The sequence below is a fragment of the Varanus komodoensis genome, unplaced genomic scaffold (genome assembly GCF_004798865.1).
Source record: "Varanus komodoensis strain SLA01 unplaced genomic scaffold, ASM479886v1 scaffold3, whole genome shotgun sequence".
NCBI lineage: Eukaryota > Metazoa > Chordata > Lepidosauria > Squamata > Varanidae > Varanus > Varanus komodoensis.
The window spans coordinates 29,382,898-29,409,635 of record NW_025335761.1 but is presented as its reverse complement, the minus strand read 5'-3'; the positions used below and the strand labels follow the sequence as shown (position 1 = coordinate 29,409,635).

Here is a 26,738-nt window from a genome sequence, read left to right as displayed (position 1 = left end):
AACATAGAATAAGAGAGGCTTGCAAAGAAAAGCCTAGAGTATAAGTTAATATTTTCATAAGTTTAAAGGAACCTGAAGTATTTTCTCCTATTTTTGGTTTGGTAGCCAGAAAATTTTGTGATTGGCAGAACTGCTCATCTTCCAGTTGGAGACAGAACTTTTATCTACTGAGCAATACTGAGCTTGGGGAGGTGCAGTAAGGAACTTAGGAGCACTGCATTACTGTGAGAACTGTTCCCCAGCTCTCTCTCCAGCTTTCAGTAGAGGACCAGGACATGATTGCGTCCTGTTGCACTTAAAATACTTGCAGCAGTGTCAAAGCAGAATACAGCTAGAAATGTAAAGGCATAGAAAACACACCAATGCACACACACATTCCAGATATTTCAATATTTCCAATGGAAAATTAAGCAATATAGGAGAAAATAAACCCTCTATCATTTTCTTTTACAATTAATGAAAAGCTATTTAATGCCGGTTTTAGTTAAACTAGTATGAAGATTTCAACATGCAACCATGTACAGCAGCAGAGAATTTTAATTCCTGTATATGTACTGTAGACATACACAATACTAAAATCAAAGTGCATTTCTACACCAGAAGATGTTGAATTAGAGGGGAATACAATGCCATTCTAGCTCTATCAGGCTTATCCTTCAGCTGTCACCGTGCAGCAGGCATTCCACCAGGTTGCAGCAAGAGCTTTCTGGTTAAAGTGTGAATAAAAATGCTTTAAATACATTTTAAAAATTACTTGTAGAATTGTTGCTTGCTTTCTTTCTGGTCACCTCTAACCTAACTTGGAGATACTAGAAGCCTGTTCTTGCTGTTTTTTCATGAAGTTATAAAACCTGCTGATTTATGTGTCAGAAAAACCCATTTACTACTGTGAATAACTGTTTTAAAAGAGCCTTTTACTTAAGACAGCAGTTAACACTCTATGCTTCTATAAAATGGGAAATGCACTTTTTTCCTGAGTACCTAGACTCAGGGAAAGGGTGAAAAAGTTGAGGTCACTGAAAACTGTCAAAAGTAGATGATGTTCCTTTTGCAAGCAAAGATTTTTTGTGGCCTTGTTTTTCACTTCATAGCTCAGCATTTGACAGCTGTCAAATTATAAGAAAAGTATTAAAATAACCAGCCTTTCTTAGTCAATGTCAGGGTTGGTAGTTACTGCTCTTTGACAACAGATACTTACCATGACACTGAGCAGACTAGACTTTTAATTTCATTCACTTGTAAGTGTGCACTAGCATTATTCCTGGTGAAAACCAAAACCACCCCTCCACAAAAACATTTGTACACATTTAGAGCACCTAACAAGATATATATTTTAAAAGACAGTGAACCACTGATGGCTGCTCCAATGTGCTGTTTAGGCAGTTTGAAGGTGCTCTCATTGGCTGAGATGGTGAAAAGATGGTGAAGGGGAAAACAGCTGTGACAGTGACCAAATAGGGGTTGTGAGTGAAGTGGGGAGACCAAGCCAGTAACTGTTTCTCCAAAGTGCCACCTGTGCATTGCTGCAGTTGGTGTCACAGGTGGTGGCCTGGGCGAGCCCAAAAAGAGGTTTTGCTATTCTTGTTGAATAGCTTGCTCACTGCTTCCCTAAACTTACAATAGGGTCTGTCACCTGGGATCAGATGTCATGAGAACTCACCACAGCTCCAGGAAGCCCTAGATCAAGCCATGAACTGTCAAAATGCCTTCATACCTCAAAATAAACCACCCTGTGGGAAGCAAGTTCACATAATGGCTTAACCTACCCATGAGTGGTTCTGTGAACCCAGTCTATGAGTGCTTACTTAGGAGTAAGTTGCACTAAACAGATTATGTTTTACTTCTGAGTAAACATGCAAAGGATTGCTTTGTAGATTTCAATAAATATGCTGAGTTATGATTAATCATAAGCTCTTAAAGCAGCAAGACAAGTTAAGGTTTGTTTTTTTGTTTTTAGACTATTGCATATACTTCAGTTTTCCTCCAAATGCTGTTTCCCTTGTGGGGGAATGTTTTCCCCTTCACAACTTCAAATCTTTTGGTAAAGTTACATCTCCAAATGCAACAAAGACTAGCCCAAGATTTTATCTTAAGTTTTTGTGGGCACAACTCCTCACATATCACTCTGTGCCCTGTAAATATTCACAGTTTAGGACAGAAATGCATGGACACGCTCCATACATACACATGGCAGGCAAATGACTGTGTTCAGTAGAGTGCAGTCATATTCTGTGGTTGCTGATGCACAACACCCAAAAGACTCTGCTAGAGGGTACTTCAACCTCTGGAAAGGAACTTTCAAGAGAAGCAAGGGTCTATTGCCAAAAGGAGAACAGAAAGTTTCCTCTACACCTACTCAAGTAGAACCAATCTGCAACTTTGGATTGTATCTAATACCTGAGATATGGTAAAAGCAGGCATATTATTCTATCACCTAATTTAAAAAGTTTAATATTCTATATGGTATTTCTACAATGTATACAACATGAAGGAAATTTAAAAGCATTGAGTTTCTAAAATATACAAAGTTGGTGCAAACATGGTGCCAATTAATCTCTGTCCACTTCCAGCTTTAAGCTGAACTAGAGTATTTTTTTCAGAACAGGTAAACCAGAATATGACCTCTAAAACTTATTTACAATTGCCACATATTTGGACTGGAACCAAGACACAGTTTTAATTAGCACATTTGACTTTGCTTGTATCTTCTCTGAGCTACACATTCTTTTGTACGATGGTACTTTTTTCCCAAAGCTTATTCAGTACCGTTAGAATTTCAAAAGCAAAAGGTCTGGAATGGTTACAGAACGGAGGCAACGGAAACATAACCATAGAATAGCCAGGATATCACACCATCACTATGGAGTAGCTGGGATATCAGACCAAGCATAAAGTTCTGTCACCTTTAAAAATATAATTGACAAAAATGAGGTAATGCATTTAGTTTCCTTACTCCTTGTTCACAAGTAAGAGCTAGAATATTTACTTGAAATGTATTTAGTATGTAAAATGCTAACTTCTGTCATTTCAGTGCACCCTATCAGCAAGCCAACAGGTCAAAACTTAACGCAAAAATATAATTTCCTGGATACTTGGTGTTGTGCTAGTGGAAATGAAGTTCCCAACTATGTGCAGCGGAAGAATCCAACTCAAGTCTGCTGGCAGATCTTAGGCTTACTAGCACCTGTGCAATAGGAAAAGGCAGCATAACTGCTAGTACGGCTATTTCTTCTGAGAACAATAGCTTGGATTTAGCCCCTTACAAACAAATTAGAAAGGATTCCTGGACTTATTTGCCAGAAAATGTGAATCACAATTGTTTAATTTACTAATTACTTGCTGGCATATTTTATAGCATACGGCTAAGAATAAGATTAAGGCCAAGTGTTTTTAAAAAATACAAATAATGCCAAGCTGTTTTAAAAGGTTTGTTCACCATTTTGAAACACAATTCAAAATGCAAAGACTGAAATTAAGCAATTTCCACAATCAAATTGTAAGCCTATGAGGATGAATGCATGTGTTATCCCACAGCAGCTGGCAAGCTTCTTATGTGCGTCATCATTTAATTTTCCATGTCCATTGTAGTGATTAATGTACTTCTGATTCTAATCTTAGAGTACTTTTGATGGTGAAATCCAGAATTGTTTTAAACTTCTCATAAGAATTTGATATTGGAAGCTCTAAGCAGTTAAGGTGTCTCTTTCTGTTGGGATATTTTATGTGTAGAAACTTAACTGAAGGCTCAGGATCAAAACCAATAGGTGGAATATTGCGGATGCCAGTTGCAAACACTAAGATGTCCTCCAGAGTTACAGCTGATTCACCACCTGGACCAAGAAATATGAAGAGTTTTGATAGCTGCAAAGAGCTTTTACATGAGATTCCACATTATTTAGGAGGGTAAAGATGAGTCACAGTAATGATAGAAAAACTACTAATAAATAATACTAATAAAAACTACTAAGTAAATAATTATTTTCAATGTAAAGTTAACTAAAAACATGCAAAAAAAAAAAAAAGCATTCACATATTCCAAATAGGTTACTTACCACCCGTCTCCTGTAAGTAACCCATCCAGAAATCAACTCTTCTAGCTTTGTCTGCTCCTGGTAAACAGTGGACTGTAAACAGATCACCAAGAAGCTTTGCTGAAAGTTTCTCTGGCTTCTGACATAATATGCTAGAAAATGCATCAGGATTCATCTGCATTTTTTCCAAAACACCAAGGGTTTTCAAACCTTGCCTAAAGCTGGGGAAAAGATGTATAGAAACCAAGAAAGCATTATAGGTTATTTCTTTCATAGTAAATAAAATGGACTTTCCTCATTGATATACCAAATTAATGTGTCAAATCATAAGTACTTCTTTTATTCACTAAAAGCAAGAATACTGACATATTCCTGCATTTGGATGAGCTCAAGGAGCTAGCCAGAATATCACTGAAGGAGCTAGCCAGAATATCACTGAAGGAGCTGGTACTGACTCAGGATCCTTTGAATTAAAGTTTCTCAAATTTCCTAAAAAATCTTCTGGACAGTGGTCATGACAATGAATTGAAGACAGAGTCCACTTCCTTGGGCTGCTTCTTGTGGATTGCTGGCAATGTCACAGGTGAAACTATATTTTAGGTTCTCATCCAACAACTCAGTTATTCAACACAGGTTCAAATCCTCCCTAAACATCGATAGTGGTACACTGTTCCTTTCATGCATCACTATATTTAAGGCTTATATCTTCAGTATTAATATACTTGGAGGAGAAAGAAGTGTAATGTGTCATAAATTATACATATAGAAAGTGCATGCAATTTCTATGTGAGGTGGTGAAATTGTTCCAGTCTATAAACAAAAAGGGTATATTTAATAGGTTTTAAAATGAACAAACCTTTCAAAAGGTAAAATAGTTCTTTTGATGACATGGTAATTTATTATTTCATTCACCAACATATCCTTATCACACAGAGCTGTTATTGGTTTCAAACATCCAACAGTAATGAGATAGTCAGAGGAATCAATTATTACTGATTCTAAGCTGCTCAGGGTCATTGCAGATTTTATCTAGAGAAGGGAACAAAATAGTAGTTTATTTGCTGACAAATAAATGGTCAATTTGATGTACTCTCCTACTTGTTTTGGATTTTATGGCTGATCATGTTTACATGACAAATAGATTGGTATGTATCATTTTCGATGAGAAAAATGTCAACAGTCTATTTTGTCTTAACCGTAAGATCTTAGAAACTACAGCTTACCCAAGACCCATCTCTACAAAAATGTACAGCACTTTACCTTTTCTATTGTTTGCAAAACATCTGCATCTGCCACATCTTCTACAGTTGGTTTTACATTTTCTGTGCCATAGACAAGGCAGTTAAACAAGGTTTTGGAGAAGAAACTAGGAGATGGGCCTCCATGAACCAGAGAAACAGCAATCATTTTGCCAGCTTCATAGTATAAATTATCTTTAAGAGCTGCAAGTACAAATAAAAAAGTAACTATTGTGTTTAATAGATGCAGGCAGGATGAGCCACAATGGATCTGACCAAATGACCATCTAGGTCACTATTCCATTTTGAATGTCACCAGATTCATACTGCTGGAAGCTGATTAATAGGGCATGAAGGCAAGAGTCCTCTCCCTCATTTGTCCTCAGCATCTAGGATTCAGAAGCATGCAACCTCTGAAAATGGCAGGTCTGTTTAACTATTGTGATAAATAGCCACTGAAGCACTATCTTCCATGAATTTAATTCCTTTCTCAAGCCATGTATCACATCTCATTGTAGTAAATTCCTTCATTAAATCCCTTAATTATGTAGTTATGGTATTCCAAAGGACTGCACTGGAAGTTTCTGTAGGATGTGTTTTCCAACTGTACCAATGTTACCCCTATCATCATGAAGAGCTGTTCTTAAAAGTTTGGTTGCTATTCCATCTGCTGCTTCTTTTTGTTTAATTAAAAAAAGATTGCTTGGTAGCCAGACCAGAATATATAGCACTCAGGATCCAATTTAGCAAATAGAAGTATTCTCTTTACTTCTAACAGTGGACATATGAGCTTATCTTAGAGAATATACAACTAGCAACTGCTTTAAAGACCAGTGCCAGTGTGGGGCAGTTGATAGGATTAATTTAGGGATAAAATGGAACACCACATGGGAGCTGCCCAAACTCCCTCTTCAAAGAAACAAGACTGGTCTCCCATATGTTTCAAATATATGCCATTTAGGCTTACCTTGAGAATCAAAAGATAAATTTTTTGATAAACTGCCTTCAAAGAGTGATGAGTTCTGAAGGTGAAGCATCAGTAACAGGAAAAAGTCTTCTTTTGATGAATAACAGATATCCATCTCAGTTTTATTCCTGCAGTTCACATACTTTACTTCAAGAGTATGGGCAGGATTGAAGCTCCGCTTTTGAAATCCCTTTAAGGCACTATCCCAGATGTTTTGCCTATTGATATTCAGTCTTGTAGGTTTGCTATTAATTTGTGATTGTAATTCCCTCAGAATGTTGGAGACTTCTCTTTTCTGTACTCCAAGCTGCCTATATAATTTAAAATATTTTTCTTATTAGTGAGCATCTGTTTAGATATGTATAGCAATAGTCCCAAGTCTAAGTTATAACAATCTGCCAAATAATGCATGGATACTGAAACTTTAGAATAAATCAGAATTGGAAACATAATAATTAATAAAAGGCTTGAAAACCAAAGATTTTTGTAGTAATGACTTACTTAATAATTGCTAAAAATTCACTAAACTTACATGAGGAAGTACAAGGATTCTGTTGCACTGCAATGACATTTGAGATTAGAATGAGAGGAAAGGTTGCTGATTTAAAAAAAGCTGTCTTAACTTTCTGGTACATGTAATAGCATGTTGCCCATGGAGATATCATAGTGGCTGATCCTGAGTTTGTTCCTGCTGGTGGGAGCCATCAAAGTGGATTTCCAGTCCTTGGTTATTCCCTCCAGCAAAAGGGGAGGGGCACTTTCTCAAATTGCCTTCACAGTCCTCAGGCTCCAGAAGGCTGGAGATCCCTCTAGAACAAAGGGGGAGGGCTCATGGGGGAATTGGTGAAAACTGCTTTATCCTTGGCAGGATTGTGCTCTTTATCCTGCCATTGGCAGGATTTTGCTCTGCATCTTGGTCCCAGATGTTAATTCATGATTGGAGAGATTGGCTTGGATTCTAAAAGTCACAGAACTAGTTCTATGAACTTAATGCTTCCTAGTTACCACCACTTCTAACTGTCCCCAGTGCTGAGTAACAATCTGTCCTGGAAATTGAGGGTATAAAAAGCAGCTATCTTAACCCAAACATTTTACTAGCACATGCCTAGTTCCCCTCTGCTTCTAAACTGAAATCATCCATCATAAAATATATAGGTTGAGTGCTTATTAACTTACGTTTTTCTTAGTGACAGATTCCTCACTGAAGGACTGATCAAGGGGGATGGGGATATTAATCTATTATTGGAAGAGGGAAGATCCAGTTGCGAACACTGAGTAAAATTGTTAGGGCATATCATCTTTGGAGACCTAAAAGGGGGGGAACCCACAAGAACAATTATACTTTTTATGTATGAAAATTAAGGTACCTCTCTGAATTGGTAATAGCAGGAGGATAAACAAACATGCAAGCATAAATATTTTGCTCTCCAAACATTAAAGTCAGACACATCCTCCTCCAAATGTTTCTATCTACAGCACAGAATGCACAACAAATGTATAGTTAGCAATGGCTCTTTACAAATGAGTACTTCAGGCATGAAAAATCATGCCTAGATTTTAAAACAGGCAAAATATCTGCTGAGAACCTAGAAGTTGTGTTAAAAAATGTGAACTAGAATGTAATTAAGCTCCATTGAAATTAATGGAATTTGCATAGTGACCTTAAATATTCTTGTTAAAGGCTATTTAATTAATTAGAGCATTTTAATTAGTATACAGTTCAAAGACACTTTAGGCATGGTGCAAAGGCTAGTTCTTGTCCCCCTTCACCACAACTGTAAACTGCTTCTGAAGTTCCTGACTTGGGGAGCAGCTTGTTAGATGGCACAAAGACCTGCTTCAAGGAGGCTCTGAAGCAGGTGGGACATTTGCAGTTTAGCTATTCAAAGTTTTTATTTTTCAGTTCCACTGGCTGCCTATTGAAGTCTGGGCCCAAAGTGCTGATGCTAAGGTATAAAGCCCAAAATGGCTTTGGGCCAGGCTATCTGAAGGAAGATCTTCTATGGAGGTCGTTCTCCGAGAACCATGTCCTAAAGAACTAAAAGGGGTGGGGGGTGACAGTCAGGAGAAGGGTCTTTTCTATAGTTGCAACCCATCTCTAGAACATGCTTTTCAAGGAGTTGTGCCTAGCGCAGTCATTGTTTTCCTTCTGGCACCAGTTGAGGACCTTTTCATTAACCAGATGCTTTAACGGATAGATTGAATTTAATATTGTTTTTATGTGAACTGTTTTATGCTGAATTGTATTTGGTTTTAGTTCATTTTATTGTTTTGTAGAGTTTTTATTGTTTTAAGTTTTTACCTGTAAATCGCCCAGAGAGCTCCATGGGCTATGGAATGGTATACAAACAAAGAAAACCCAGGGGGCACCAGGTTGGGGAAGCCTGGTTTAATTAATTAATTTATTTTTCTATTTATATCCTGCCTTTTTCCTACAAAGGGCTCAAGGCAGCTTACATCATTCTCCTCCTCCATCTTATCCCCACAACATCAATCCTGTGAGGTAGCTTGGGCTGAGAGTCTGTGACTGGCCCAAAGTCACACAGTTGGCTCCATGGTTGAGCAGGGACTAGAACCCGGATCATCTGAGTCCCAGTCCCATGCTCTTAACCACTACACCACACCATATTAACCAGTTTGTCAATCTGAACAACATAACAAGCTGCGCAAGCAGAAGAATGAAAGTGTTTACTTCTCTTCCCTGCTGCAGAGGAGGAGGAGAGGAAAGGTAGCACATGAGTTTGATACTTGTTGCAGCTTATTCCAGCAAATCATGACCAATTATGATGAACAAATTTAGACTATGTCTTGGTTCACATGTAACATTTCATTTCTTTTATAAAACAGGTCTTTAAGCTTGCATTGAAACAAGTGCCTGTGCTGCTCCTGCCTGTATGCTACTTTCAATCCACCCAGAAAGGCCTCTGGCTCCTGGATTATTTGATATGCATTCAAACGCAGAACTCCCAGGTTCTGAAGGACAAACAATCCAAAATTTTTAACCTAATTGTAGCCATGGATCCAAAGGGTCACTGTGTTCCCATGTAGCTGTAAGACCAAGAAAAAAAATACCATACCTGACAAGGAAGCCAAGGTGGGATCTAGGAGACTGTCTGGCACATTTGGGTGACGGATCTTCCAACAAACTGTCTCCAATATCTGTCTTTTCTGTCACACTCAACGAACGCTTTCGCCATTTCTGACAGCTCCCTGTAAAATAAAATCCATATAATCTGCACTGTTAATCTTTAACAAATTTCAGTGAATGTGAGTATTATGAACAGCAGTTTCATACCATTTGATTTGGCAAGGATGCTTCTACATTCTATGCATTCCCAGTTTTGCTCCCAGCTTGTTAGTGATGAACATGCCAAATGAGTTCCACTTGAACCACAGTACTGACAGCGCTTTATTTCCCATTTGCTAAAAGGAAAAAAAGGCTTTAATATGGTTAGTGCAATTTAGCTATGTAGCTATACAACTATCACATCTGCTACAACACATTTGTGTTATTTGATAAAATGGGAGACATGTTATATTTAATACTTTTGACCAGGCTTTCTATAATATGCAAAATGTAACAGAGCACAAATATTCTACTTCATTCCCTTTTCTTATGTCCCTTTCCAAGCACTATATGGGATTCTAATGAGAAGGCTGCCTCCTTGGATTCTGCAGGCTGCTGACTGACCACAACAGACTGCCTGTGAACTGCTGACAGACAGAGAGCTTTCTGCCTTCTATCCTCAGATGCATCCAAGCTCCACGCACATACTCTCAGTCCCCAACCAATCACCTCACTCACTCATCCCTCTCTTTTACCCCCACCTGGCTCTCACCAACATTTACACACATAACACTTTAAGGCATTACAGAGCTCTTTTCACCTATTTACCCACCAAATCTCAAAGGCAGGAGGATAAAAAATGGATCTAATGCTAACCTGAATGTATGGATATATGCTTGTGTGTTTATCTTGGGCAGGAGAACAGAATGCTCCAATGTCATCCAATCCCTAATCAAAGCACTGACTGGAGTACTTCCAGTTGGTGCTTTGATCTAGGCTTTGGCTCTGTCTTTGGGCTTTCCCTGGCTGGAAGAATGCTCTTTCAGTACACCTTGACTGGGCTAGCTTTACTCGCTTCATTCCTTTCCCCTGTTGGATGCAGGCATACAAAGCACTTAATATGCCACCCATCTTTGCAACTGGGGTGATACACTAAGGTAGTGGTCTTCAAACCTGAGGAACCCTTCTCAATATGAAAAATCAGTGCAGAACCCATTGATACATATATTTCAGCTAATAGATTTTATTTGAACAAAATGTTGCAATTAATGTTGCAATAAATACATGTCATACAAGCTAAACAGAACCTTTTTATTACTTAGTAACTAAATACTAAATTTACTAAACACATATACATTTTAATATAGTATCTAACAAATAATGTAAAAATTATAGTTCATTTTAATGACATGGATGTGCTCTTTTGCTACAATGAAAATCAACATTTGGTGTTACTGATGACAGTTGTAAGCACATTTCTGGTTCTGCACCAATTCATTCCTGTATTAAGCTTGTGTGATAGATTACAAGGAATAAGAGTCCACTTGAATGAAACCACTTTGGCTTTAACATGAATTAATCTGCTTTTAAAAGTATATGTGCAAAGGTTTAGAATTAAAAGGAAGAACTTACCTAGTCACAGACTGCTCTCTTTTAAATAAAACAAAGGAATGAATCTCTTCCAATTTCACAGTAATCATAGGAGTAAACCCCTGGATGGTTCTCATGGAACCCTGGGATTCTGGAACACAGTCTGAACACGGTGGCATCAAAGGGAGGCTCACCAGGCAACTACATCTAAAAGTCACTTATTTCTTTCTATAGCTCCATTTCTTATATTCTTAGTATAGCCCTATATGTGGCAGCTGCAGTGTTCAGTGTACTTTGATTTTAAATTAATTGTTGACAGAAGCAGTATTAGCCTATATTTGAAAAATCTAGAAGTAAAGGCAACATATTTGTTTCTGAGAACTGCAAGTATTAATACCTATCAGACTCATTGTAGTCCCTTCCATTTTTGCAGAGGCATCTTTTGACATCACAATGTTGGTAACACTGAAGAAGGTCTTGGTATGCATTCTCTTCCAGTTCCCAGGAGGCATCTCTGGAAACATTCAAACTTTTATTAGAACATTTTAATTCTATAACATAGCCTTTCCTGTTAGAATAGTCTTATGTAAGCAGAGTGACTAACCACAAAACCTTACAATATCATTTTTAAAATATATACTATATTTTGAGAAGTACTTACTTTTCTGGAATATGGATGCCCATTCTCAACATTTCATTCTGAAATTTCTCTTTATTATTACATACTGGGCATCGGAAAAAAAACACTCCTGCACTCAGGGCTTGACACTACATTGAAAAAGAGAAAAAGAAGGATAATTTAAAAATTGACAGGCAGGCTACTAGTTACCTCTCTACATTAGTAGCTATGCTGATCATGATTTGTTATCAAGCTTGCAAGTAGCCTGCTTTAAGCTTTCACTTTAATGCTTACTCTGAGTTTGTAAGGCTTTTCAGGAAAACAATATATTCTCACCACACACTGGCAGAGGCTGACACTGCCATTAGTTGTGGCTAAAGAGCAAGGTAATATCATATTGAATAAAACTGGAAGCATTATTCATATCGAGAATGCAGATCTAGAAAACCAATCTAGGATGCTGATTTTGAATAGTCAGTGGAAAACGCTGATGATACCAGATTGGTTTGGTAGTTCTAATTTGGTTTTCTAACAGAGAACTCATTTTCCAAAGTATATGTTATTGTACATGCCCTTTCATATCCATGCCCTTTTTATCCTTGCTTCTCCCTTTACTTCTACCCTATGGACAAAACTTGTATTATAAATTTCAGTAACTAATAACAACACCTTGGATTAATCTCAGTGGGGTACGATACTGCACAACAGTTCTTGGGACTTGCATGCTGATGTTACACTATAATGACACCACTGATTCTCTATCAGAACAATTTTCTTCTGTGCTAATTACTGTATTAACTACCAAGTTGTTTACTTTTTATTGCACAATACAAAACCAAGCTGTACCATAAGAAAAGAAGTAAAAGGGAGAAAATGAAGAAGTTACAATATTAGGAAAAAAAGTGTAATATTCCAAGTTTGTTGCATTTCTACAGGACTACTGTGCATCTTTTTTGACTGTTTTAGACTGCTGGTAAAAGATCTTTACTCCACCCAACTTTTAATTTATCTTCTGCTGTAATTCTTTGCTTTCTACAGCTATGTGTTACTACTTCAATTCGTGTTTTACCTGATCTGTTTCAATATCCTATATATTAATAGCAGAAACATTCTCCACATGTGGATCTCTGTGTAGACTGAGTGATACCAGCCATGCATGAGAAGATACTCCAGCAGCCATGGGAATTCTAAAGTTTTCAGAAGTACCTCCCCCTTCAGGATTTCAAAAATTCCTTTTAGAAGAAAGCATGTCTGACTGGCACAAACCCCGAACGACAGCATTTTACAACTCAACATTTTGCTGCACATTTCATTTACATCAAACGAACCACTGTCTATTTTACGCTGTGCTGCTTTTTAGTATTAAAACGGAGTACTACAATTGTGGCATTCCAGACGTACCTGCAAACAGTCTCTATGAAACCAAGCATTTTTACAGCATGGGCTTGTCAAAATGTTGTATGATGGTGCATGTTCAACCAACTCCAAACATATTGTACATTGTGATGATCCTTTTGAGTTAGCGGGGCGTTTTTGGATAGGTCGGTGTTTCCAACAAAATGACCTTAAATATATATATATATATATATATATATATATATATATAGAGAGAGAGAGAGAGAGAGAGAGAGAGAGAGAGAGAGTCAAAACTGCATATAAACACATCTCAGGTAACTACAAAAATAACCTGAATGATAAATTTCAAAATTATTAGTTAAGTTTTAAAAACTGCAGCCTCTCAAACTAGTAAAATAGACTTACTGGACTTTGAAACAAGATACTGCTAGTGACAAAAGCACTTGTGGCTAAAATCCACTTCATCAAAAGTGGCCACCTAAAGCAAGTGGGTATATATAACTTACGTAGAGAGAGAAAGACACAGAAAGAGAAATGGTTCCCTTAAAAACAAACAAAAATAAACAACTGAGCCCAAACAGGAAGGAAAGCCTGAGACTGATGTGACAATTATACGGGGCCCTTCCTCTTCAATCAAAAAGCTTTAGTGGGTAAAACATGACAAAAGTATGAAATACAGGTGAAATCAGTCTAATTAGATAATACTGACTAAAGGAAGGTGAGAATATCTTTCAAAAGGTACAGCAGCAAGGAAAAATTACTTTCATGTTGGGGAAATTTAATGTGGAATTCTTGGATGCACCAAAAGGAACTTGGGTATTTTAAAATTACAAGACTTTTTCCTGAAAGAATAAGAATACCGACTTACGGAAAATTTCCCATGAATTGGAAAATGCATCCCCTCTCCATCCCACAAGGAAAGTGGTAGCTTCGTTTGCATCTTGACGCCACACAACCAACTGAAGCACCTTTTCTCTTACAGATAGCGCATTTCTAGAAAGAAGCGATTGAATATACTAAACTAAAGCAGACCAATAATCCGTTCATCTATTTTAAATGCTTATTTTAGGCTCTATGTTCTCTTCAAGATTTAAAAAAGAGAACTGTAGTATAGAAGTAAATTTAAAAAATGGATATAAAATAAGTTAAGAAGAATGCTTACTGAGCTGCACTACAAAGTTATTCATTACTACTAGCCATTCATTATTACATTATTAGACCTTCTCATTTATTGTAAAAGTACTTGGATACTTTGTACTATAGGAAATTTGAAACATCAGTGGTTTCAGAAATATTTCTTCAGTACTTAATTCTTCATACGGGGAAAAAAATCACACAAATCCTTTAAATTTCTTCAATTTTCAGAATTTTCTATAGATAGGTCAGCACTGTAGATAGGAAATAAAAGATTGCCTGATTTCTGTCTCATTTTACTAACTTGGTTAATATCAAATAAAAACACTGCACACCCACTCATCAGAATAGTCTGTTACCTCCATTATTTTATACAAAATCCTATTTACTTTGATCATATGAAACACTGGTTTCCTATTTTTTATTTAACAAACCATTATATATAACTGGAATTATTAAAGATTCAGTCTTAAAATACCAAAGTATCTTACTTTTGATTCCTGCTAAAAAATCTTTTCTTCTATTTTTTGTGGAGCAATGTCCTCTTACAAAAATAACAAACATATTTTGGACATTTCTGGAACCAAGGTTAAAACTCTGATTAATTTAACTGATCGATTGTTAGCACAGTTATGTTTACCCAGCTAGTCTCATAGATCAATTGAGAACTGTGGTTTAGATTTTAATTCAAGCCAAAAATAAAAAAGTTGCAGCTTAGTTTGCTACATTTGGTTTTTTTTAATCTAACATAGTTTTTTTCACAATTCTGCCCAAATTGTTAAAGTTACTTTTAACTATGCATACATTCTTTAACCCAAAACAATTTTACTCAAAACTTGCCTATGACATTAAAGCAACATGCAGCCTTATTAAATAATTTGCAAACAAGCTGAACTATCACCTTTCTCAGCATAATGTACAGTCTACTTGGTGGCATATGCCTCTGACCAAACAAGTCTTTCAAAAAGACTCAACATAAAAGGTATATTCTTACCAGTCTTGCAGCTCGATTAATTTCCTTTTGGATGTCTTCAGGTAAAAACCCATAAAAACCTTCTTCGTCTTCACCTCTCTGCCAAATCCCACTTGACATTAACTATGATGAAACAAATGGCTTACTGACAACCAACACAATATATGGGCAATATCCAGTACTGCCCAAGTGCCAATGGGACCCATCACTTATACAGTGGAGGCTTAGCACTTCGGATAGTAAGGTAAAGTAAACTTGACTTATTCTACATTTTCTGGGATGGAGAGAAATGAAACAATAAACATGACTACAAAATAGCTACTCTTTTTAAAGTTGTGACATCTGCAGATTGTTCCATTGCATATTCCTCAGAAGCAACTCCCACTGAGTTCAGCAGGGCTCACTTCCATGGGACTGCAAGTCTTGGCTTATGCCCTGGTCCAGAGGTTCTTTCAAAGTATGTTACTAGTATGTATGCAAAACTGAGTTATCTGTTTAAATTCCTCATACAATGGGATGGCATATTTACAAGAGTTTTCTGGCATTCACAGAGTTCTCTTTTTTCAGAAATCACCTTCAGACAAGATTTGGCTTTTGTGTCATTACTATAAACGTATCAGCACAACAACTATAAATGCAAAACATGTGTAGATTCAAATACATCATACATTCAACATAACCTGAAGTCAAGTCTTCTCAGTGAATTCAAAACAATCATTAGTCTTCAAACTCACCAGGCAACATGTTGGACAGAGCTGATCCAAAAGGACGGCTCACATTATTACACACTAGTGTGTGTGTGTGTGTGTGGGGGGGGGGCACTATTAAACACATTTAGTTTACTTTTACTTTATTGATATTCTGTTAAGTTACTTTTCTAATGATAATTCTTATTCGTATATCAACTTCTGTCTAAACAGCATCACCTCTTGTTGAAATAAATAGCTATAGTAGAATACATATATAAGCATTCTGGAATTCCATGACATATTACAGGCATGCTTGTGACATAAGTTTTCTTAGATTCCATTCCGTTTCATGAGTATCGTTTCTCAAAACACACCTTCTGTATTTACAGTTTGAGAATTTCCTCCTTACTACTATATCTGATCACCTTCCTGTTTTATCATTTTTGTGATTTTTCAAGATTGATGTCATTATATATTTAATATAGGCATCGATTCCATGGTGACAAAACTGCAGAAACTGGCACTTATTGTTTGGAATTCTTTCTTAGCAGAAAAAGAGTAATGAGCCAACTGTCAATTACTAGTAGTCTGGCACTTTCATTTCCCATGTGGAAAGCCTTAAGAAAAAAAAATCTTGTACCAAAAGACTGAGTTGAGTTGTACTTAACTTCAATATTCTATATTTTAATCCAGAATTTTGTTGGAGTATTCTAATTATTGAATTTCCTAATTATGTTAATAAACCAGGATCATAAGCTACAATTTCATATTAATCTGCTTGAAAAGCCATATATCACCAGCATTCTTTCCCAGGTCAGATGCAAAAATAATCTTCTGTTTAACTAAGGAAATGTGATGGTTCTGAAGGAGGGGGAAGCACGCAATCCTGAGTTTCCTCTGATTGCTTTACTTACTTACTTATGTATTTAGTGTAGCACTATGTTTTAGTGCTATATTCAAAACTGATTCTAATGAAGAGATTCTGGTAATGAGTTTTCCCCTGCTAAACTGTGGTATATTAAAATGCTGACTGCATCTTATCATGACAGAAATCACATTCCATTCTTAATTGAAAGGAATGTTTCTCTGGCATCACATTGTTATTCCAGATAATTTGGATTCCTGGAACAGTTACAGAATATAGTATTTTACAAGCTTACAGTGGGAATTATTTTCCAGTTTATGTTGTTCCTAAGCTTTCCTCAAATTAGCAAGCTATCTGATAGTCATCCAGCACTTTTCAGGTTAAACAGGAAATACTTACTACACAGTAATAATGAACAGTGAGATTGTAGTCCTCATAAGTCCTCTTTTCCCCATATTTTTCAGGACATTCATCAGCCCGTTGACAAAATTCGCAGGCTAAAATTAAAAACAACACACACACACACTTAAGTACTATGGCACTACTATTGTTCTAATGCTAATAAAACTGTAAAATATATTTAAGGGAGAATGTACATAAGACCAAGATAAACAGAAGATTATCATTAATACAGAGGATTAATCATTCTATGTATGAAATACCATATTCTGCACACTATTGCCAAATTCTGATATTAAAAGTTATTTTTAACATAAAAACATACTTTATTCTAACAGTTTAATAGAACTCAATAAAGGACAGTTTCCAAATAACAAAAATGCTACAACTACTAATTAAAACTACTAATGCATGTCCAGAAAAACCAGTTTAAGATTGCATTGAGTCTTAGTAGCAGAATAAAGTAAACATCTGAATGTATTCATTTAAAACCAAGACCCAGTTTCTTGTCTACAGGGTTGTGCAACTTGTGGAAGCCAATTCCCCCCTCAATCCTCTTGGGAGCTACATCCCTACAAGGCAACAACCAAATAAAGGTCTTAATTTTCCCCCTTAAAAAGGTGAAATTGGCCTTTTTTGCTTCCATACTAGTGAATTTCAACAGCAAACTAACTTGTTTTCTTGAAAAAGAAAGGTCTTTTTGCATTCAGGCTGCTGAAATTCAGTAGTGGTGGGATAACAGGAAAAAGGTGTGGGGCCAAGTGTACCACATGTATCCTAGGTACTGTGCACTTCTACTTTACTGTATCAAAACTGATTCTTTCAAAATAGAAGTTGCATGACCAACCCCTCTCCATAATCCATTTGTGCCAATATGATCAGTCTATATATGTAGGCTTGAGGAGAAACAGGGTTGATGGACTGCTTTATGAAAAGCACATACAGACTTAACATTCAAGGAAATAACCAAGCAAATGTGATCAAGTCAACAGTCAGAAGACACACATGATACCACATGCAGTGCTCCCTTACCAGGTGTCCTCCAGATGTTTTGGACTAGAATTCCAAGCATTTCTGACCATGCTACCTGAGGTTGATGTGTGCTGCAGTCCAAAACATTCAGAGGGCACCAGAGGGAATAGTTGCCATAATGCATTACTAGATGACACTTCTTTTTTTGTTAACTGAAATATAATCACTTAATTAAACAAGCTTTGGTTGTGTTGGCACTCCTATAATGTGCAGTGGTACCAGGGTATCATTAGTAGCCTTGCGATTATTGATCATGAGCAGGGCACTCTCTAATGACACTGTTAACAGGAATTTTTAATAAGCAAACTGCATAAAAAGCACTTTTATGCAAATCTATGATTGGATTTAGCTTAATTGTTCCATTTTCAATTAAAGCATCAAAGGCATATTATGAATAGTACTTACACATGTTCAGATGGCAGTCAATATTTTCACTCATCCTAGAGTTCTTCTTCCAACTGTGCAATATGGAGAGAAAAAATCAGCTGCAGCACAAGTTTAATATAAATCTTTAGTCTAATAACTATTTATTTTTCTTTCTTTCAAATTAAAAGTAGAGAAGATAGAGAAATACTGTATTAACTATCCATAACACTTCCATTATCATGTCAAATCTAGCCTCAAGTTTGTTTCTAATTAGTAGTTTATTGAAATCTCCCATTATCTTTAACATATACCACTTACTAATATAAAGAAATAAAATAAAATGAATATAAAATGAAAATTATCATAAACTTTATGTAAAATGTTATAGAATATACTTGTAATTCAGAAAAGCAAATACATTATATCTTTGGTGATACAAAATTATCTGGAAGAAAATAAGTTTCCTGTCCCGGTTGTTAGCTATTCTCTGCAAATTAGCTGAGTGTCCTGCTCTCAGTCTTCATCCAGATGGGTAAAAAAAGAAAAAAAGATAAAGAAAAGGGGAAGGAGGGGTGGGGAGGGGATGAGAGGGGACTTAAGTATTTTATGTCAACTGAACATGTAAGCAGTCAGATGCAATAATAGGTCACAGAGGCTATTGCTTTGGAGCCATTAGGTCACAAAGGCTGTTGCTTTGGGGCAATACCATTGTCATCAAAGCAGTCTAAAAAGGAATTTCATAGACCAGTAAGTTTATGCAAAGTATTCCTTTGTATAAATATCTTCCCAGAGAGTTCACTACTCAGTCCCCAATATCAGGTGGAAAGTTGGAATCTCCAGTGCTATGACTTAGCAATTAAGGCCACATGTCAAATCCAAGTTGCAGGTGTCTTATTTATGGCTCACAGAACTGGAAAGTAGCCAAGTGAATTAAGGAACATGTACAGTAATGTGTCTTCAGTTCCAATACAATTTAGTTCTAAGCCTCTAGCTTATTTTACCTCAAATATTAGATTGGCCCAATGTTGGTCTGGCAAAGTGGAAGGGTGTATATAATGAATGTGAACTAATATCCTGAGTCTTTCATTGGGTGTGGAGCTCATTTCTAGTGGTCCAAGAATATAGCATAAATGGCACAAACATCAAGTTCCAGTGAACATTTATGGAATCAAGGTTACGAACTGAATATCTTCTTGCTGCTTTGGAGGAAACAGAAAAGTGGCATGGTTCAACAATATTCCTTCTGCATATGAAAGGGATTATTCAACTTATGGGAAGAACGAAAATCTAGTTGAGGCTCCACTAGGGAAGGAAAATTTCACTAATTCTCCTTCCAGAGCAGCATTTTAATGGGTACTGAGGGAAGGAAGAATCAGCAGAAGTTACCCCTCCCCTCACTTCTTCTAATATATAAGCATCTTATGAATAGAGCTTCACTCATGGGAACTCTAGATTCAGGACAGTATTTCCAAGGGAAAAAAATGATTTAGGCATTTCAGAGACAGTACAAACCTCAGGCCAAAAGAAAAAAAAAACTCATTATTGTATTTAGTTTACAATTTTGTGAACTTGGGAACTGAGTAACTGTGAGAACGTAATAATATTTTTATCAATTCAGGTTTGACATAGAAAAAGATGATTCCCTATCTGACCATATATAGAAGGATAAGATTTTGGTTTATCAGTCAGTAACGTCTGATTAAACTTTGCTGCAGCACAATAGTTAAAATGAGACTTTTTAAAGTACTTACAAAACTTAAAGATGTTTTGCCTGAGGTGAGGCAATAGTAGAAATAAGAGAGCTCCCGTGTCCTCCACCTTGTTTGAGATTGTTCATCAGTTTCTCTCCATCTAAGGTAAGTCTAAGTATGCGAACAGTTATGGGATATTCAGACTACAGATCAATTATGATGGTATCTGAATCAGATGACTAATTCTATATGATAAATCAACTCAAATTTGCATAATTATTGAATTTTTAAATTTTTTTCCCTCTTTCTAGCATAATGGAAATTTGGTTTCAATTTGGTTTAAAAAAAACAATAAATGTACAGTCAGCCAAAATATCTTTAAAGATAATTACCATTTTGAAGTTAAAACAAAAACCTCATTTCTTGACTAATTTTATAAGTGGAAATTATAGAATGCCTAGAATCAATTTGCTAATGGGCACCATTCATACAGCCCAAATAACTTTAAGCAGATTATTATTTTTCTGCAGAAAACTACTGATGTTGACAATTAACTGGTGGAAAATATTACTACTTTATTTTAGAAAGTAATTAAAATAATTCTGAAAAATGAGTACTACTAGATTTTGGATTCGACCAGCACATTTACCTATTTTAATCAGTAAAGAAAGCATTCTTAACATACTTCTATCTTTTATTTTTACAGTAGTAAATAGGCTTTGAAATGTGATAAAGCAATATGCCATCTGAAATCAGCCATAACTTCTGAAAACTATGAAAATAAAACAGTTCATTTTTAAAACACACTTTTGGAAAATCTGTACAAAATAAGGCAAAACTTTTTGGGTCACCTTTCAATTTAAGTAACTCAGACAGTGAGCGAAGTCTGATTTCAACATCAAGCCTGCACTGCCATAAACAAAAAGTTTTCAAAACAGACAGATTTCAATAGAATGTTCCAAGCATACAAAACAAGGGAACCAGGCAGAATTTCAAATACATGTTTTCCCTTCTATTAAGTAGCAACAAAGACTGACTGCCCTTCAGGGGCTTTCACAGATGCCATTTCAGTTTGCGGTATGTGCCTTGAATTTAAATATGAAAGGGGCTGAGGTTCACATTGTGGTCTGTGACAGCCTAATGCTACCATTTAAAAGGACACCACTGGGCTATTTGTTTAGCAAATCATATTCAGTTTTCAGCGGAAATGCTCACCAAGATGAATGGCAGCTCCCAGAGACAACAATCAGACTGAGTGTATTATGCTTTCCAAGTCTGAAAAGATCTTAAATTCCTGAATTGAGGAACACCTTAAAGTCTTTCAACCCCATCCTAAACATGTTTATTCAAAATTAAGTCCTACTGAGATCAATGGAACTCATTTCCTAATATGTGTGCTTTTGACTCACTACTCTGGCACAGAAACCAATTTAGTTCAGAACCCCAAACCCTAACTTAAATCTTGGTAGGAACATATTTCAACCAAATATTTTGATGTGGGTTAAAGAAACAGGGGAGCAACTGCGTGTGCACATGTGTGGTACTAGATTAAGGCAAGAGGCTAAGCCCTTTTACAACTGCTGTCAAAATGAAAATCAGTTACTACAGTAATAGTGACCAGCAATTTGCTTGGCCATGAGGAATAATGCCATCCCATGAAACAAGCATATAAGAGTTAGAAATGAGTTAAAGACCTCATTTGCTCAGTAAACAATTCAAAAAACAAAACAAAAAACTGCACTGATTGGGAAAAGAAGAAAAAAGACAAAATGGTACCATTCCTTGTGCTGGAGGAGGAGGTAAGAAGGCAAAGGAGTGCTTTTCCCAGATCTCCTTCCTTCCTGGGCTGTTATTACCTTGTCTGTTTACTTAGTGTTACCTTTATTGTTACCCTTCTTCCTTGAGTAACTGGGAATTAGAGTCTCTTCAGTGGTGATGATTGCCCAGTTGTGGAATATTTTGATACCCGCTTAGCACTTTTTATGTTACTGTTATGTGCTCTCCATTTTCTCCAAATGGAGAGATGTTCCAGGGGCATTTTCCTCAGTTTTGGGTTTCTTGGTTCATAGTTCAACTATGGAATTAGTTAAGGTGGTGCTGTTGGTGGGTGGATTTGTCCAGCTGGGAGATATTCAACCTGTCCTGGATGGGGCTGCATTCCCCCTAAAGGACACGGTGCATAGTTTGGTGATGCTCCTGAATGCAGAATCATCACTCAAGTCTCAAGTAGACTCAGTGGGATAGAGCACCTTCCATCAACTCAGATAAGTTGGCATGGAGCACCTTCTATCAGTTTTACCAGCGACAACCCTATCTGGACAAACAAACCTATCCATGCTCCAGTAACATCTCATTTGGATACTGTAATGCCCTCTTTGTGGGGCTGCCTTTGAAAACTGTCTGGAAAGATCAACTGATTCAAAACAGGGGAGCACAGCTGTTAGCAGAGACTGGCCCATCAATTCACATCACTTGCAGCTGCACTGGCTGCCAGTTAAAGTCCAGGCACAATTCAAAATGCTTGTACTAACATTTAAAGCCTGAAATGGCTTGCAGTCTGGGTATCCGAAGGGACATCTTTTCCTTATGTACCCATCCAGACCTTAAGATCATCTGGGGTCCTTCTCAAGGATTCCCTCCAGAGAAGTGACAACCAGGAGAAGGATCTTCTCAGTTGTGACACCCCACCTTCTGAATTAGCTCCCCAGAGAGGTTCACCTGGTACCCACTCTTTTTTCCTTTCAGTGCCAGGTGAAAACTCCAGGCATTTTAATAGTTAATAGTTAAAATTGTAGTTTTAATAGGGTTTTATTGGATGCTGCTTATTTGTGTACCAATTTGACTAGTCATCTTGGGGTTATTATTGCTGTTTTTTGGTTACTATTTTTATTGTGTTGTTATTTTTATCTTTGCTTATACAGGTTATGAATGAGTTCCATTCCTGAGAAAACGGAAATTCATCTTCAAGTCAAATTTGTATGTAAATTGGATTACATATAGACAGCTCTCCACATTTGCAGGAGGTAGGGGGTTGGAACCCCCATGAAAGTGGAAAAGCCATGAGTATCTCTAGCCCCACCCCCATCCAAACTCATCAGTGCCTCCTCTTTGCAGCAACTAAATGCCAAAGAGATTTTCCTCTCTGAATGGGCAGGGCAGGAAGGCCTGCTTTAGACAACTCCCTCTCTCCTCTTGCTTCCTTTCTCTTTATGGTGATGTTTCCTCCCTGGCTCCCCTTTCACTTCTTCCCTCTCTGTGGTGATGACAATTTCTGCCCATAGGCCTTTAATTCAAATTTTAAATTAATAGGCTGTAAGGCAGTTCATTTGTAAGTATGGGTTGTTATAACTTGGAGGTTTGTAACTGGAGAACTACCTGTATTTTTAACTTTGTTATCCACTGAGAAGCCTTTCTGGCTGGGGGGGGTGGTATATGAATGAAATAAATAGTATTAACAATAGTATAATTCATGTCCACAAGGTCCAGTGATGGACACCAGTTTGGATAGTTTTAAAGGGGCCTGAACAAGGGGCAAGAATATAGCTGACTATCAGTCTTGATGGCTATTATGTTACTCCCAGGATCAGAGGCACTGTATCCGTTTACACTGATGAAATCCTGCACATGCCCTTTTAAAATTTATTACATTTATATTCTGCCTCTTCCACCAAGGTGGCATACACAGTCCTCTTGCTCTCAATTTTATCATTTACCTGCGAAGTAAATTAGGCTGTGGGTCAATGAGAGCCCTAAAATCACCTGCAGAGCATCCTGATGGTCAAAGCGAAATCTGAATCAGGGTCCCCCTAGTCCGATACCCTATTACACCACACGCAGAAAGCGAGTCCTGAAGGGCTTGCTGCCAAATAAGGATGCACAGACTTCTAGCTTAAGCCCGCAAGCTTAACAATATTTGCTGGGGCGTAAATTCCACTGTGCACAGTGACTTCCTTTAGAGTAAACGCCACAGGATCAGTCCTTCGACTATCTTTATTGCCTTTGTTATAACAGACTGGGGGAATTTGTATCCATTTAAGCCTACCAGCCTGCCTCAACGTCCTCCTGAGCCACCTCAACGATTATACGCCTTATCCTGTCGTTTGGTTACCGGGCAGCAAGTCCCGTCGAGTTCAAAAGGGTTTACTCCAACGGAGGCGTGCATCTAGGGTTGCAGCCTTAATAGAACTCCGCCTTTCCCCAAGCTGGTGTCTCTCCAGCAAGAGATGGTAGGAGCTGCCGTGCAAAGGCATACGAGCGGCGCCAGGTTAAGAAGGTGAGTTGCACTGAAGGAAAAAGGGCGACGGTTCGGCGCTAGGGGACCCTGCAGGACTCCGCGCGCCCCGAGAAGCGTTGGCGTCGCGCCCGCGCGCCCTCGCCGCCTTCTGCGCGCCGCCTGCCTCGGCCTGCCGCCGCCCCTCGCGGCTCGAGCGACGGCTCTCATGGCCCCCCGGTAGAGCCAGGACCCCACTCACCGACTCGCTCCGTAGAGCGCCCACGTCCACTCCAAAATAACCGCCGGAGCATTCAAACCCCAACATCCGCTCACGTCACAAAAGGAGGCGCGAGGGAGCTCCGCCTCCTCGCCCCGTTCCCGGTTTGCCTCGATCCATTTATTGGACGCTCGACTGCCGTTGCCTTAACAGAGTCCCCGGATTGCGGAGGGGTTATGCGGATGCGGAGTTTCGAGATTTGCTTGCTTCTGTCTCGAGCCGCTGCGCTGGCGGGCGGACCGTGTTGAGCACCTATGCAGTCAGGTGCTCGAATGTGCTTCCAGTCCGCGTCTTACTCCAGATTCCCGTGATTGCTTTTGCGCTTGTTAGCAAAGAACAAACAATTTATGGAGCCGAATTGGAGAGGGAGTCGCCTCTTCCCTTCAATCGGGCAATCCTGTGTGCACGTACCTTGGAAGTAAAAGCTGCTGGAATTTAAGATTGTGCTGCTGCTCGATCCCTTTTATATACACGCGCTAGGAAATCCTCTTGCTTTAAGAATGTAAGAGGGACCCTACTGGATAGGACCAAGGGTCCTTCTTGTCTAGTTTTCGGTTCCCTCAGTGGGCAACCAGCCGGCCGCGGGATCCCACAATCACGATGGGACCGCCACAGCACCCTCCCTCGCTTCCCTCTTCACTAGGATACTGCCGCTGATTGTGGAGGAAACATTCATCCATCCCGACTGTTGCCCATCGATATCTTTTCTCTATATGAACGTGGCCAATCTTCTTACAAACCATCCAAATAGGTGCCCATCACTAAACTTCGTTGAAGTGAGTTCCACAGTATGTCAACTGTGTTAGGAAATACTTCCTTTTATGTGGTTTTTCTTTATTTATCAAGGGGCCATGTGGCTAACGGGGCGGGCTAAAAAAAGAAATTCAGTCCTGAATCTCTTACTAAGCAGTTTCATGGGATCAGTTGGGCACTGGTATTATGAGAACCTTTCTACACGAGGCATTTATTGCTGTGGCTTGCGATTCCTCACTCATGATAGTTTGCTGGTGCAACCATTTTAGCGTTTCGTTCCCTAGAGCGCAAAGTTGGTTTATTTCTGAACAGTGGCGGAAAACCTTAGCATAAGAGTGTGATTTTGCAATACTGCAGCGCCACCTATTCGTTGTGCAATGCAACATCTAGACCAACCCCAAAATGTATAAAAGTGACTTTTATAAGTCTCTTGTAATATAAAAGAGTGGGAGAAAAATATCTCCCTATTCACTTCTATACTATGCACTATAAATCATTTTGCAGACCTTTATGATGTCTCCTTTTCCTTGCCTTTTTTTCTTAGCCTAATAGTCTCAGATGTTGTGACCTTTCTTCATAAGAGAGTTGCTTCAGCCTCACAATTATTTTAGTAGCTTCTTTGTGCATTTTGCTGAGTAAGCAGAAATAGGATTGCACCCTTTTAGTGGAGTCATAAACATACATGCATACTTGTTCAAAAGCAAGACAAACTAAGTTCCATGGCCTTACTCTAGTTAGCAAGTACAGAAAGCATCTCCTTGCTACCACATTTGTGTCCCCAGCGTTCAGTCACAGTACATTGAAGTTCTAAATAATTGGGATTAAAATTTTACTCCCTCAGACACTGATCTGTATATATGATTGTATTCCCAATCACCATGTGTGAGTGTGAAAGCTGGACAGGGAAGAAAGCCAACAGAAAGAAAATTGATTTGTTGGAAACATGGTGCTGGAGGATTGCTTTGTGAATACCTTGGGTTGACAGAAAGATGAACAATTGGATCCTAAATCAAATCAAGTCAGAACTTTCCTTGGAAGCACAAATGATAAAATTGAGGCTGTTGTACTTTGGGCACATCATGAGAAGGCAAGACTCACTGGAGAAGACATTCATGCTAGGGAAAGCCTGGCAGAAGAAGGGGAAGATGCAAGAGGAGATAGATAAATTCCATAAAGGAAGCCCGAGCTCTGAGTTTGCAAGAGCTGAGCAGGCCTGTCAGTAACGGACTATTCTAGAGGGCTTTCAGTTATACAGTTACTATAAGCTGAAGATGACACATAACTACTACCACCTTGAGTACAATTCTTAGTGAAAAGGTAGGGATATAAAATAATAGCATTTTTTCAGAGTTGTTGCCTTCAAAATAACATGTTGCCTTCCTGAGGTTTAATTCTGAGTCAACGTGTAATGGACTGGGCTGTATAACTGTCCATTGGAGTACATTTATCCCTTACCAGTTTTCAGAGGTAATAAATTA

The 26,738-nt window shown here is 38.0% G+C and overlaps 1 protein-coding gene across 1 annotated transcript; it reads right to left on the bottom strand.

Annotated features, from left to right (window-relative positions):
- Positions 1-762: 762 nt before the first annotated feature.
- Positions 763-24,541, bottom strand: G2E3 (G2/M-phase specific E3 ubiquitin protein ligase). The gene is made up of 16 exons (XM_044436973.1): positions 24,490-24,541; positions 18,366-18,418; positions 16,929-17,026; positions 14,997-15,098; positions 13,737-13,861; positions 12,914-13,076; positions 11,555-11,661; positions 11,291-11,407; positions 9,532-9,659; positions 9,314-9,446; positions 7,413-7,544; positions 6,237-6,547; positions 5,292-5,473; positions 4,888-5,060; positions 4,053-4,252; positions 763-3,830 (listed from the first exon to the last, which is right to left on the bottom strand). Exons 2-16 carry the CDS (start codon positions 18,397-18,399, stop codon positions 3,592-3,594), a joined length of 2,244 nt encoding a protein of 747 aa, XP_044292908.1. The 5' UTR covers positions 18,400-18,418; positions 24,490-24,541; the 3' UTR covers positions 763-3,591.
- Positions 24,542-26,738: the final 2,197 nt, after the last annotated feature.